The 15,154-nt window shown below is 36.7% G+C and overlaps 1 protein-coding gene across 1 annotated transcript in view; it reads left to right on the plus strand.

Annotated features, from left to right (window-relative positions):
• Nucleotides 1–2,574: 2,574 nt before the first annotated feature.
• IMPG1 (interphotoreceptor matrix proteoglycan 1) overlaps nucleotides 2,575–15,154 on the plus strand; it is a gene marked incomplete at its 5' end in the record, with an annotated part of 40,621 nt that continues 28,041 nt past the window's right edge. The window contains 9 exon segments of the mRNA XM_041410701.1: nucleotides 2,575–2,608; nucleotides 3,805–3,831; nucleotides 4,052–4,285; nucleotides 7,526–7,692; nucleotides 7,900–7,928; nucleotides 10,309–10,376; nucleotides 11,389–11,474; nucleotides 12,468–12,614; nucleotides 13,909–13,967. Of these exon segments, the coding sequence (XP_041266635.1) occupies nucleotides 2,575–2,608; nucleotides 3,805–3,831; nucleotides 4,052–4,285; nucleotides 7,526–7,692; nucleotides 7,900–7,928; nucleotides 10,309–10,376; nucleotides 11,389–11,474; nucleotides 12,468–12,614; nucleotides 13,909–13,967 (851 nt within the window).

The raw sequence follows: 15,154 nt of genomic DNA on the forward strand, positions 1-15,154 counted from the left end.
CTCTTGCTCCTTTGTTTATAAAAGCAAATTTTAAAAAACAACCAAAGCTGACCAATTATCTGAATAACTATAAACACTTTTTCTTTAGAATCCATTTCAATAGTGATGTACTTTTTTGACAAGCAGATTATTAAGAATATATAGGAGCTTTTGAAATCTGCTCCTCCTGCCTTGTTGTTTTTGTTAGGGTATAAATTTGATAATGCAGGTCTCAAGAGACACAGAGAAGAGGCCTGGCCTAATTTGAAGAATTTCCAATTTTTAATATGTGAAATGAATGCCATTTATCTGCCTGAAACCAAAACCTGAAGAGCAGTACTGTGCACATGAGAGATTGATATGGATATCAAAGCACTTTGATTAGATCCCATAAGAATTAGATTGCTGCATCATATTTGGAAAATTGCTTTATGGTGTTTTGAAAAAATTTTGTTATATTTGTCTAAGTTCAGGACTAGATGTCAGGAACTCCAGAATTTAATAACAGCTGACAGTGATTCTATAGATAACCTCAGTAAAACTACTTCAGTATTTTTTTGCAAGTATGTCACCTGGAAAATTTGGACATGGTGTAGATTCTTTTATGCGAGAATAAAGGAGAATTAGACCTTTGGTTAAGTCATCTTGGAGATTAGTATACTAAAGCATTATCTGGCTTCTACAGTTATCTGTCCTTCTGCCCTAGAACTATCAAAGAAAACTAAGAAACCTAAACATACCTTTTAAAAGTAAAACTGAGACAGTCACCTCTGTGAAACAACAGGGTTAAATAACAAAAAGTCAAATTGGACAGGGTATATTTGCAGTAAACACTGACTATTTTAATTACATGTGCTTGCATTAAAAAAAGAATTAGGAAAAACAAAGAGATGGTATTTATTTTATGAAAAGTTAACCAACCTAACGGCATTTAGATTATTTAGATAATCAAATGATGTGCCTGTAATATTTTCATCACTCTTGTGTATTCAATTGCTATGTTGCATAGTAAAAATAAAAGGGATCAACTAATATCTATTGATTCCATTTCATAATAGCATATGTCTTTTTGGTTTTTTTTTCCAACCCAGGACACTGAAATCAAAGCATCTAAAAAGGTATAGATGGAGGCATATTTTAGTAAAGCACATGGTTGAAACATCTGTGAGGCTTAGGTAAAAATTTCTCAGTTCAGAATTTCCACAGACACAGGGGAAAACACAGATTTGAAGAATTATGAGGAAATGTTTATGCCAGAAGGCAAGTTTTCTTCCAATTACAATCAGCAAATATTAGGAAATTCATACTGGAAAATCATGTGGAGAGAAAGGCTGATGCTTTCTCCAATTCAAATTTTGCTTTAGTAAAAAAGTGATTTCAAAGAATTATGATGATAAAAGTTGTTCTAGTAAGAAAAATTTACTAACCACAAGATATAAAGTAAATTAAACACATTGCAATAGATATACTTTAGAAACAGATCCCTAAAAAAAAAAAAAAAAAAAAAAAGCCTTTAAGAAAAGAATGAAAAGAAAAATAATTTTAAAAATTTATACCCACTCTAAGTAGTGGCAGAAAAGTGCAAACTGAAAGCAGAAAATAACTGGTCGCTTCTCAGAATAAAAAGCCCAAATAGGGACCCTGACACGGAGATTTTGAAATCATTACAACAATCATTTGAGAAGAATTTCCTTTGTCAATTTTATGAATAGTAAAATTCTTAATTCAAGTTAAAGACTTAGAGGTAAATCCTGGAGGAGAAGCAAATCCTTCAAGAAATGCCTCTGCTCCATACAAAAGCTATCAAAGAGCTTAGTGACAAAATCCTCTGCCCCCGCTGGTCAGGCTGCCTGGGCAGCTGGTCTATCTCAGTTAATACACCTTGTGGAAAGTAATAGACTTACAACTGGCTGCTTTCCACGTGGATTTTTGATTCTCTCTTCTAGAGGATTTCAGTTATTTGCATATAACATTCAAATAACTCTGTCTCAGCTCACTTGGTGTTTGGCCACTTGGGGATTCTGTTGAACCCAACAATGTGTTTCCACAGGGGAAATTCCCTTTATGCAGTTTATCATCCATGACCTGACATTAATGTGGAAAAATTACTTCCATTTAATTTCATGTCAAACATAATATGACTGCATGATCATTTTAAATTACCTTGCAACAGTTAGGCAGTCCTAGGTCTCCAGGTCACTGTCCTGGCATGCATTAAAAAGTAATAACAATGACCTGTTACCTTTATTTTATAATTTCCTTTCTTTCAGACTATATTTGTCACAACCAAGCAGTTGACTTTTTTCCATATGAGAGTAGCACCTATCTCAAAATATAAATGTTAGTACTATGATTTCTACACAGTAAACAATGGATGTTTCCTTTGGAATTAAATAAGAATTGAGACACACAGATATACATAGTAGAACGTTCCCAATTCTTCATTTCATATAGTGCTCTTTTTATAAAAGTATGTTTTTCAATTATTCTTCTCTCATCATTTATCTGCCCACTTTTCTTTAAACATTTAATTAACACTACTCCAAAGTGTCAAGATAATGTGTTTTTAACCTTCCTTATTTTCTCTTGATTTGCCTAAGAACAGGATAATTAGTATTTGTTGTATGCAGCATGACACTTCTTTCTCCAGCAAACTGATAATTTTTTACTCTTATTTTTCTTGCTAGTGCTATTCCTACTGAACTTACTCCTTTTCAACCCTATTATTTCCCCTTATTCTTTCATTAGAAGCTTTAAAACCATTTTTCAAAGTAATTTTTTTCACTTAATTCATAGGATTCAGGAACACACATACCTTGCTTAAAGCTTTCTAATTCTTTCAAATTGTCTTCTATTCTGCTTATATTTTTCTTTATTTTTCATCTATAATTACTGCATCAAATCACTGTATCAAATTACAGCAAAAAAAAAGGGTATTTCCAAATTTGCTTTAACATCTTATTAACATATATACAAAATTTTGGAAGATAACTTAAAAGATACTCATTGCTCCTGTCACATGATCCTGCAAAAGGATGTATTTCAGCTCATTTAAAACTGTATTTATGCACTATTTTTAATGTTAATTTTTTCACATTACATTTAGCTGCTATGTCATGTAGTACTGCAACACAAATACTTTGGAAGTGTAACCAGATGAGTCCTGAATTTTTGTGATGGAGGTTCCTCTGCTTGATGTTATCTTGACAGCCTGGAAGCTTTTCTATTTTTCATAACTGAATAACTTCATAAGTAAAATTTAATCCCAGGTCTTCAATTCCTAGTCACCGATTTCACTATTTTCTACTGTAACTGTTCCACTTCGCCAGGAACATTTAAAGGTTTTCTGAAATATGATGCCAGAGAATTCACAACACCTGACATCCAGTTGCAAAGAAACAATCAAAGTCTTTTCTGGTTAACACTTCAGTTTATGTGATGGAAGCAGAGAGGAGTGCATTGAGGAGTAAAAGAGAGACTGGAAACAGGTCTTTCTTTTCCCAAAGGTAATAAAACTCCTGTTCAACTTCTGAAAGTTTCAGGGTCTAGTTCTTAGGATAGCTTCAAGGTTATGAACCTGATTTGAAGGGAGATGTTCCTTGAAGCCCAAAGGAAAGATAAGATTTTAAAGACTTAAGGTACAACAATTTCTCATTTTACTTATCTGCTAGTGTAGACACTACTTATCACTGTACTGTAAATTTCCCTACAGGGCGATGTGCTCACAAATGAGATACTGTAGCACAGAGTTCAAGCACTTAAGTGTCTTTTGTGGATCTAATCCAAAGTCACTTTTGAAAACAGGATTTAGATCTTCTGAAACTTTTACCCTGTGTGTCCTGGGTTCACGTGGTGAAATACAAGGAAATTAGTTACCAAGCCACTTGAGCCGCACTTCCCCTGAGGGGTCAGAGGCTGCTTCTCCTCAGCACAATTGCTCCATCAGTGCATTGACTCCACTATAATGTAGCAAAAAGAATTCTCAAGTTCATGTCCATTTTTAAGACATGAATTTGCATTGAATACATACTGCCTAGGCAAAGCATGTTTATGTACTTTATTGTTTTTACAGAAATTCCTGATAAAATAAACCGTGCTGAAGCCAAACATCTTGCAGTCACCTCAGGATCAGACAAAACAGAAAGAACAACAAAGCGGTCCAGGATATCAACCATAAGGCGGATATTTGACATGGCAAAACACCGAACAAAGAGGTCATCCTTTTTCTCAACTGGTGTGAAAGTTTGCCCACAAGAATCAGTGAAGCAGATTTTAGCCAGTCACCAAGCTTACTATAGATTAAGAGGTAAGATGATTATTGTAGTATGTACTTCCTCCTTCAAAGTCTTTCCTTTAACTGAGGAAACAGTAATTTTCCAGAATCTTGTTCTTCACCTTTAGGCAGTGTATATGCTATTGACTTTATGCTTTATTTTCACATAGATAACCAAATGTTACATGTGCACCAGCAGGGTTCAAGATAGACAGTTACCAGAAGAAAATAAAACAATGTACTCAAAGGACTAATGAACTCAGAGTAATTGCACAGTGTTCTAGCACAGCTGAACACAAAGAACAAATTGTGCTTGCATTAGTGGTGAAAGAAGCACCACCTTTCTCAAAAAAGCAGGTACCATCAGTTTAGGACAAGTATTGGAATTATTAAATGGTGATTGCACAATAGTGTTGGTGTATCTGTAGTTATACTAAGTCTGTGGCAGTGTTGGTATACAATAAACACTAAGATAATTGCTAGCAAGTCATGAAAAAAGCTTAGGGAAGAAGAAATATTTGAGACGTTTTAAAAATAAGACTTTTCAACTAGGTCAGTCACTTCCCAGCTCTTTTTTTTACTTCCCTTGGCTATAGAAAGCCTATCGAGTTACCATACTTTCTCTCTTTACCAATTTTCTCTCTTCCTTCATCTACCCCTCTCAGTCTTTCATCCTGTAGCAGTTCTATTTTGTATTTGAAAAATGCGTGTTTGCACTGCAGCTGGATGGTCCAAAGCAAATTCTAAAACCTAGTCAGAATTTCTGGGATGCAAGTATCTAAGGCAACATCTACTCCCTAAATCACCTTTCCCTATTTTTATCTCTCTATCAGACACAATCTGTTCACATTCATCTGTGTAACCTGGCTGCTCCTCAGTTCTCTTTTGGGGGAACCAACTTGTTCCCTCTGAAATGAGACCTGGAGGTAAAGCTTCAAAAATTTTACTGCACCATCCACTTGCTATAGGCAGCATGAGAGAACTACACTTGTGGCATTCACATACTCTTTGAACAGAGAGAGACATAATTCTGTCTCCCAGGATTCTTCCTGGGGCAGGCAGTGAGAAAACTGAGAGAGAGAAGAGAAAACAATTCTTATCTCTATTCGCTGTGCCTGCTGTTTGGCACATGTGGAATGTGTTGTGGAGCTTGTTTACAGAAAGGGATTTGTTAATTGGACACAGGTGATGGTTGTTTGGACTGATTGACCAATTAGGTCAAAGCTGTGTCGTGACTGTCTGAAAGGGTCGTGGGTTTTTCTTTAGTGTAGTTTAGTATTAGTATAGTATAGTGTAGTATTAGTATGTAATGTAATATAATCTGGCTTAATAAAGTGTTTGTTCAGCCTTCTAAATCATGGAGTCAGAGAACATTATTCCCCGTGTTGGGGTCACCCAGCATTGAGATATGCTAATATCTCTAGCTATTCCTATAGACATAAAAATATTTGATATTCATTGTAGCATCCAATGGGCATTAGACAGAAATCTGAAATGTGTCACAGAGGCTGATCCAAAAAGCATTTCTTAAATAGAAATTAATCCTCAAAGTCCCTGAAACTCCCTGATTACATCTCAGATTGGGCTGAAAACAGCTATCCTGAAACAGACAGTTATCATTAACCTGAACTAAAAAAATTATAACTTTGACCCTTTAATTTAAAAAACTGAATATGACAGTACTACCAGCTTTTTGGAGAGCAGCACATCAGCTGGGATATTGGACTCTATAAGTCTTGTAGTGCAAGAAGGTTTAAACTTAAATACTCCTTTTCCCCAGCAGCATCCTACACTCACAAAATTTTCTAAGCAGATATCATCCAGTTCTTCAACTGAAACTGGAGCACTTCCCAAAATACAAGCAACAAAACACGCTCTGCAGCTAAATAATTTGTACACTCATTCATAAAAAGATGTTTCTGCTCCCTTGAACAGTTGCATATTTTCCATTACAACGTCTTTTTCATCAAAATGTCAAAAAAATTTTCCTTCAAGGAGAGACCAGAACTTCTGATAAAGACTTCTGCCCTCCCAGTTGAGCATGATAATTTATCTGACAAAACTGATAAATGTAAACAAAAAAAAGCTACACTTGAAAATATGGTGATACAAGAATAATCCTTGCATCTGTTACCACAGTACAATCCTTCATGTGAAGGCAATCTGGTGGCCGTGCTGGAGCCTGAGAACCTGGACCCTTCTGTGGGACAATCTTACCTTCACTTTGTGCTAGATATATACTTTCAAGTCCTTTTATGTGTCTAAAGCCTAGGAGATTACCTCTCCCACTTCAAGTTCCATGACACATTTGTAACTGAAAAAGCACTGTGGATCATATCAGTCATCTAAAGGATGACTTTATTTCTGCTAAGAAAATTTAGACAATTTTATCCTTTTTTTTACATATATATGTATTCCGTGCTTCCAGGGATGAGCACACAACACAAAACAGCTCAGATGTAGGAGCTCAGACAGTTGCTGTAGGATACTTCAGCCTCCTGTGACCTTATACCAACTCTGAAGATGCACATCATAGCTTAGGTCACCATGAGGACAGCCCCTGTGCGGGGCAAACTGGGAGAACACGCTACAATGCCTCCTCAGCTGGTCATGTGTCACATTTATCTGGTAACTGGATTACTTATCATCTGATGGTATATCTTTATTCAGCAGTAACTGCTCAGAAAAACAAATACCAGAGAGTTGCAAGAAAAAGGAGATAGAAAGTAGCTTTAATAGCTAGCTCATAATAAATAAATAAATAAATCTCTTCAAAAGATAGCCTGTTCCTTTTTAATAACCTGACCACATCTGCTCCACATGCAGCTGCTCTACTGGGAGGGCAGGTCGTTCCTGAGGTATTATTGAGGGGCCCTAACACAGCTAGGTGAGTACATCCCTGCAGCAAGTTTAGAGTAAACTTACTGCACTAATTTCAGAGACACCCATATTTTAGATAATGCAGATAATGAACTCACTCTAAGCCAAAGTAGGTATCAAGTACTGAAAATAAACATCCCATCTCACAGTAATGAGCTTTGCAAAGTAAAGTGCTAAAGGCAACAGCTTTTAAATTACCAGCAAGTTTTGGTTAAAATGGTGTTTCTGAAAAGTTTGAAAATCCCCTTCTCTAAAAGAATTTTTAAGCAACATTTTGAAGTATGTTCCTTCATCTTGAGTGACAATGTGTAAATGCTAAATCACTGTTAAAAGGCTTCCAAGTTTACTATTTGGTGCAAAGCATCTATCCCCAGCCCCTTTCTTCTTCCTCAGTCTGCCAGGAAGCTGTGTGGGAAGCCTTTCGTATTTTTCTGGATCGGATTCCTGATACTTCTGAATATCAGAACTGGGTTACTGCCTGCCAGAGAGAAACCTTTTGCATATTCGACATTGGGAAAAACTTCAGCAATTCCCAAGAGCACCTGGAAATAATTCAACGGGTAAGGATTACTGACATCTGTTTAGAAACTGGGAGAGATTTCCAAGTCCCTCACCACCTGCTTATTTAAGGGCAAAGTATTGCTCAGGAAAAGGAGGGGGTGTGTCTTAGAAGGAAAACGTAAAAGTGTAGTAAACAAAAGAGATAACAGGCTCAATGGTTGGATACACCCACTAGTAAAATGCTGTTTTTCTTAATCTTTTTGCAGCGAGTAAAACATAGAACCTTCCAGGAAAGGTAAGTAGCACAAGTAGAACCTTGCACTTGATGTTACTGCCTCCTTTGTAAAGATATGTGTAGATGTGTGTGGATGTGAGCAGATATTCAGATAGCACTGTGGCATATTTGGTGTGTGCTGTGAGAGATGTGTGTACTGGATATATCATAGGACACAGTAATTGAGTCACAAATAATGGATATGGCCATGTCTGAGTTACCTGTTCATTTCAAGACACCCCTGAATGTTTTCTCAGACTAATGTGAGCATGAAACCCTGACAGAGGCTTTGCATTAGGCTAGTGTTGATTGGGAGTGTGACAAAACTTGCTGTAATTCTCAAAAGGAAAGTCAGCTTAATAAAAGTTTAGCTGACGGACTACTTTAAATAATAACATGGAAACTCTTTGCCTTCACTTTAGATTTCTCCTGTATTTATACATCATGACAGTGTTAATTGATGTGATACTTTATTCTGTAAACTCTTTGGGAAAAGTATGCTCCTGGTAATGCTCAGAAGTTGGGGAATGGCAGGATTAAAGCTACCATACTGAACTCTGGTTCTCTGTATAGAAATACTACAGTGCAGCCAGAAAAATCACTGTCCACTACTTCTGATTGATGTTTTTTCCTTCAAGTTTTCTCTGTTTTTCAAGAGATTTTCAGGCAAATAATCTTTTCCATTCATAGGTTACACTCTCTCCTGATCATAGAGACCTTCTGTATCTTAATTCATTCTGACATGGGAGATCTGACATATTTTTAGTGATGCAGGGCCTAATTGAACTCCCCTGGAAGTCGAAAGGGAGACCTTTTCATTCATCCTGGTGCAAGCAGCAGCAGCAAGGCATTAAGTGAAGTGACTGATCTCAGAGTTCTTAGGTTCTCTGTGAACAGTACTGTTTTCCCTAGGCACAATACTGAAGGTGAATTTAATTCCATGAAATTTCTTGTATTTTAGCTGGAAATATAGACAGCAATGATTATGCATGGTTGGACTTAATCTTTACTACCGTGTGGCCTAGAAAATATTTTGTATCTTCTGTAGATGTCATGTAGAGAAATCAGTCTCCAAGTATAGATCCAACACATAACTAGTTAACATTCTGAAAACATTGCAAATATTACTTTAGTTCTCACCACACAAGATATCCAGGGGAGGTGGTAAATCGGTTGTCATTCATTCATGGTCTTTATTTATGTTATTAAACATTTATGTTGTTCCTGTAGCTCAGGACACCTTTTCTGTCTATGCTACAAGCTTTATGCTGTCTCAGTTAACACCATACTACACATTTGCAGTGCCCTTATTTCTTTCATTCATGCCAGTTTTCACAAATACTCCATCTGTATGCACTGTAAAATTTGAGGAATTATACTTTACTCCCCAATTTCAGGAGAGAAAAATCTCAAAATATCCCTTAGAAGATTCTTATCTAAGAACCTAAATTTTCGCAAAAACTACAAATTAATAACAATTTGGTTTTAAGGCTGTAGACCAATTTCTATTCCAAGTAAAAGAATCTTTAATACATTTATTTATTTTTAAATGTACTTAGAGATGGATACTATTGCTGTTTTTCAAGGAAGCTAACAGTAGCTATTAAAAGTGTGTTCATCATCACATGACTGTAAAACTCAAACCAGAAAATAATTATCAACAAAACCAAACCAAATCCTGTAATACATCATACCCACCATATTCTTACTTGAGTTTTTATCTGCCCTCCTTGGCAACCATGGTAAGCATTAACCTGTGATTGTTACATCCAGAAGCAAATACTAACATTCCTACATCTCAATATAATCTGGATTCAGGAATCTGAGTTCATGCTATAATTATTTGGAAGCATCCTTATGGTATTATAATGCAGGCTGACAAATGAAAAATAAGGCCACCCACTATTGTCTCACACCACACCATATGAAACACACCTGGAACCTGAAATGTCCATTGGCTCTAAAATTAGAAGAATCCCAAAGCCCTCACTGAGCTACCTTGATAGGATGAGAAATAGCAAAGAAGACAAAGGCTGATTTAGGTGACGTACAAGAAGCCTTGCTTCCATTTTAGACAGTGGTTACAACCCTTCAATGACTTCCAAGAGTAACAAAAAAAAAACCAGACAGAGTGCACTGATTTAATCTCTGTGATCCCATCCCTCTGAAGGCATTGATAAAATCTGTCACAAAACCTCATGAGCAGATTCATGACAGGACTGGTAGTCCTTATGCTGTTCCACTGCCTGTTTCATCAGGCCACAAAATGTTCTGTTAGAGAGAGCTTCTCTCATTTAAACTACGCTTAATATAGGGATCATTTCTATATGTTTTTGTTTTACACTTTTGTCATTGCCGGTACAATATGCAGGTAAATCACTCATTGCTATTTGATTGATAGGAAAGATGAAATATCAGCAGAGAAAACAGGAGGCAAAAAGGTGGAAGACATTCCCTCTGTTTCTACAGGTAAAATTAAATCTGCTTGTTCTGTGTCTGCCTGTTAAATAAAATTGCTAAGGCAAATGATTCTTAGGTCTTAGAAGGCTATAATTTAATGAGTGTTGTCGAATGTTTCTACAACAGTTCAGTGGAGTGAAAATGTTTAAGCAAAATAATTTTTTTTTATCTCTTTACAACATATTTGCTACTCAAATGTTGCATTCAGTTTGTCTTCAAATGTATGTGTTTACCTAGTTTCAAACTTGGATAATACAGCATTAATTTTTCTTCAGTTAAAAAATACCATGTAGAATGTCAACTGCTGCATTTTGTTAACCAAAATAAGCAAGCAAGGCAAATAAACACTGACAAGCAAGAAAGTCAGAGTGGTGCCAAGACAATAAATGGATCCATTTATTACAATTAGGCCTGTTGTGTACTTCAATTCTTTAAAATAATGTTAGCAATTCACAAAGTGATAAAAATCTGTAAATATGATCATTTGGGTTCAAGGAGAAACAATCCTGAACATATATTCTTATGAAATATGAAAGAATTTTATTGGGAAGGACTTCCAGCATGGTAATTTGGCCTCTAGGTGGAAAACTCTGTCAACATCTCTTGTTACCTTAAATTAAGCCCTAAAGAAAAGTGGCTGTCATATGGACAAAGATCCCAATTGGCAAAATTAAGCCTAGACACTTGGTGATACATGATGTGGCCTGACAGGAAATGACCAAATATTATTAACTCACACAATTTCATTGTTGCGTAGTTAGTGCTATTTTTGCCTTCAGTCACACACGTGCCACTGTACTAAGGTTTCACCTGGAAGAAAGGTTGTCTATTGTACAAAATGCAGCAGCTTTTCCCACACCCTAAGTCATGGCCACCTTCCACTGTCACAGGCTTGTGCTCAAGCACGCCCTCCTGAAGGAAAGCTGCTCCAGTGAGCTGACCCCTGACCAACACACAAAGGGGAAGACTTTTGATGCGCAAACTGTTCTTTCCTGACTTTTCTTTCTTTCCCCCCGCCCAGGCTCTCCTGGCATACCCCTCTCTCCGTATGCACCTAATGGCACATTGCTCAATGAAATTTTCAATGACACAAAGACTCCTGTGAAGGTGAGGGCAGCCTGTGTTCCTACCCACTTTTTCACTCACCTTTTCCTTTTGAGCTCAGCTAACAGGAAAGAGGGAGATACCTCATAAACAGTGCTTAAAAAGAAGTGCTCCCCTCTGTTTCAGCTAGCAGGACTGAAGGGGTTTATTATATCTGTTATATAATGGAGTAGGGCATGATGCTTTTTGAGTATATAGTAGAAAGTACAAAAGCATGGCAACCAGCTTTTAGGCAGTTTTCATTCTTTTAAGGAACGTTGCCTATTTTGCACCATTTTGTAATGTTGCCCTTCATTAAATAATGCCAAAAAAGAATACCTGCTGAGCTTTCCACGACCCAGGAGATAGGACTGGGCCTTCCTTACCTTTTTCTGCCCAGCCAGCTGTCAGAGGGTTCTCCACTGCTGTCTCCTCGGAGCAGCCATGCAGCAGGACACTGGGGACTGCCCCTCTGCACACTAACAGCATCTGCTGGAAGAGACACCTCTGAGAGAGGGGAGGGGTGCTGGAAGAGGCTATTGTTTTCCCTGTCCTGGCTTCTGTGGTCTCAGCACAGACATGTGGCCTCACAGTGCAGGGAAAAGCTGCAAATACTGTTGGGAAACAGCAAACAAAATACGACAGCTTTTAATAGCAGCAAAGTCAACTGCATTAAAAAAGGTGTATCATGGGTAGGGATAACTCCATTTTATTGTCAGCAAAAAAACAAATGCAAACCTATGAACATGAAACAGCTGTGTGACTTTATGATGATGAAACTAAGACTTGGTAACAGTCTCTGTGCAAGAAAGTGATAGAAACATGTTTGCAAAGAGAGAAGAATTAAGCCAATAGATATCCCTAGGAACTTTCACCTTTTGTGGAATGTAGTTCAGAAACTTATTTTGGGGATGGGCTTAAAGGGGAATATTTCTATTTACTAAATACTGAATTTTGGAGGGGGGGGGAAATATCTCTTAGTTTTATTTCTTCCCTTTTTGTTCTTGCCTTTTCCAGGAGCTGGGAACAAATGCAGTCCCTGAATTGCCTGTGGAGCAAATGGTGGAATTCAGTGTGACTCTCACTGATCAGGAGTACACAGCTGAACTTAGTGACCCCAACTCCCCAGAGTACCAACAACTAGCTGCCAAATTTCAGCTACAGGTAGGGACACCTCATGAATGCAAAAAATGTTGGTTTTGTACCTTGGCTGAGGTTCATACTATGAAATTATCTTCACCACAAAATAGGATTAGAATCTGCTGCCCTCACTTTAAGCAGATAATTCCTGTTTTCTCAAGACCTTCACGTTTTCTTCATGTGCAGTATCAGCTTGGCCCCTCATTTAAGCCATCTATTCAGCCAGCAATCTAACAAGCCAACAAGTTTGACATCAGTAGAAGCTTCAGATAACAGATGAACAGAATAACTTTAGAAATTTTGTTCAGATTTAATCAGGAACTCGTGGGCAGCACTTTGTCATAATTTAATTTCTACAATAAACCTAATGAGAAATGTAATATAAACGTTAAAAGTAATTAGCTACTGTTGTCTGAACTATTCTTCAAAGGACATACACTCATTGTGCTTTACCACGGTTTATGTAAGGATTGGAACATCTGTCATATTTTCATACAGTTAATAATATTAACTGAATGTTCAGCTATCAGTTTAACTGATAGCAGTTAATGATTTGAGGTTCCCGAAAGGTTCTCTTAGTAAAATTAACTAAAGCCTCTCATCAGTTTCATGAGCATTCCTTAGTGGAAGCTATTTCTCTTTCCTGGTTCAGTTCCAGATATGTGTAGAAAAATGGTAAAGGATGCATTGGCAGAGCTGGCAAAAAAATGGTTTCTCTGTAGATTTTCAGTATTACCCTCAGACAGAAGTGCCTGCAGACATTGTGTAGTACACATGTAATGCCTCTTCTATTCTTCTATTCAAAACCATGTAATTATACTATTGTTAACATTAGAATTTAAAATGTATTGTTATTCTGTTTGTACAAGACAGTCAAAACTGTTTAATTTCTAAATGATTTGTCAGATAATCTAAACCCATCCGCAGTTGCCTAATATTTCTAAATAATTAACAATTTACAGGTGACTTGAATCACAAAATTATTCATGAAGCAAAACTACTGAAAATTAAAAAAAACATTTGACTCATGTTGTTTTACTTGCCATGTTATGAAATAGATGATCACTTGTTTGCATAATTACATTACTAAGAAAAGCAATGTTTTGTACTTCTTTTTGCCTATTAACAGGTAATACAACAAGTATATGAGAAGCAAATATTGTATTTGAGCTGAGCAATTATGATACCCAAAACAGCGCAGTCGAGACTGTTTCCTAAAGCTCTTTCTGAAATATGAAAAATATTGTCTAGGTAGTCATTTTGTGATTGCCTTTTAGTCACAGATCTTATGCTGAATTTTTTTTATGGTTTTCTATAGATGAAAAAAATATTTGAGAAACTTCCAGGATTCAAAGAAATCCGTGTGTTAGGATTCAAGTAAGTAAAAAATGGGGCTCTCTTTTTATTGGCTCCCAGGGTTCTACTCTTTCTTCTCATCCTCAAAAAGGAAGAGACCTGGAGAACAGTAGGATGTGTATTGCTGTAAAAGAAAGCAATTTTATGGGAATATCACAGGGACAATATGACAGGAATTGCAGACACATCCCAAGTGAGACTATGAGGTTTTGGAGTAGCAAAAGTAGCTTTGATTCCCCTGAAGCCTGAAGGACACAATAAATTCTTTGAATTTTTTGTTAACAACCCTGTATTAAGGACTTTCTTAAATGACAAGATAAAGAGGGTTAGTAGCGTGATTATTTAGGTAACAACTTTTTGGTTCCCTTCATAAGTCCCAGTGAAGATGCCTTGGCAAGAGAGGGTTGCAGGAGGATATGTGTTCACACATATAATACTTTTTCAGTAGTTCTTTCTCAGGCCTTTAAAACAATTTTAAAAGTTTCACCTTTTCAGTAAATTTGTGTTCTGTCTTGCCATTTCTTTTAGTTTTAACTTCCTTGTGCGTTTACAACTAACACAACCTCTTGTGTACTTTTTCAGAGAATAGAAAATCTATAGGGGAGGGGGAGGACATTGCATAAAAATCAAATAAAAAGCAAATAATAATAGTAAGAAACTGCAAAAAGGAAAGAGAGCAGGGAAAAAAGACAAATTTATGTGGTCTTATGGCACAGCATCAGAAACACTCAGTACTTCTAGCAATATTTAATACATGTTGAAGAACACTCACTGCAATGCAATTTTGGACAAGAACATCCTTCTTCCTAGCATTTCTCTCTGCAAAAATTGCATGAGAAAAGGAGAGGGAAGAGCAAAATAATCTGAAATTTGGTTTCTTGTATTTTTATATTGAAATTAATAAAGCAGAAAGCTGCCTTGTGCAGTACAAGCAGAGAAAATCTGTACTAGCATCTCATAGGTACAACTTGCAGTACCTAACCTCATTTAGTTGTGACTCCAGGAGGCCTGGGATCCATTTTGGTTTCATATCTTGGACTTAGCTGGTATGAAAGAACATTCACCAGTGTGGAAAAATGGTATTTCCATTATCCAGTAATTTGGTCAGCTTTGGGAGTTTCAGATCAGCAAAGATGGGTGTTGCTGTCCATTCTGCCTTGGCCATAGTACTACCTATTTTAGCAGCATTTCCCACAAGGCAATGAAGA

This window comes from Onychostruthus taczanowskii, unplaced genomic scaffold, assembly GCF_017590055.1.
Source record: "Onychostruthus taczanowskii isolate IOZ18803 unplaced genomic scaffold, ASM1759005v1 scaffold33, whole genome shotgun sequence".
NCBI classification, from domain to species: domain Eukaryota; kingdom Metazoa; phylum Chordata; class Aves; order Passeriformes; family Passeridae; genus Onychostruthus; species Onychostruthus taczanowskii.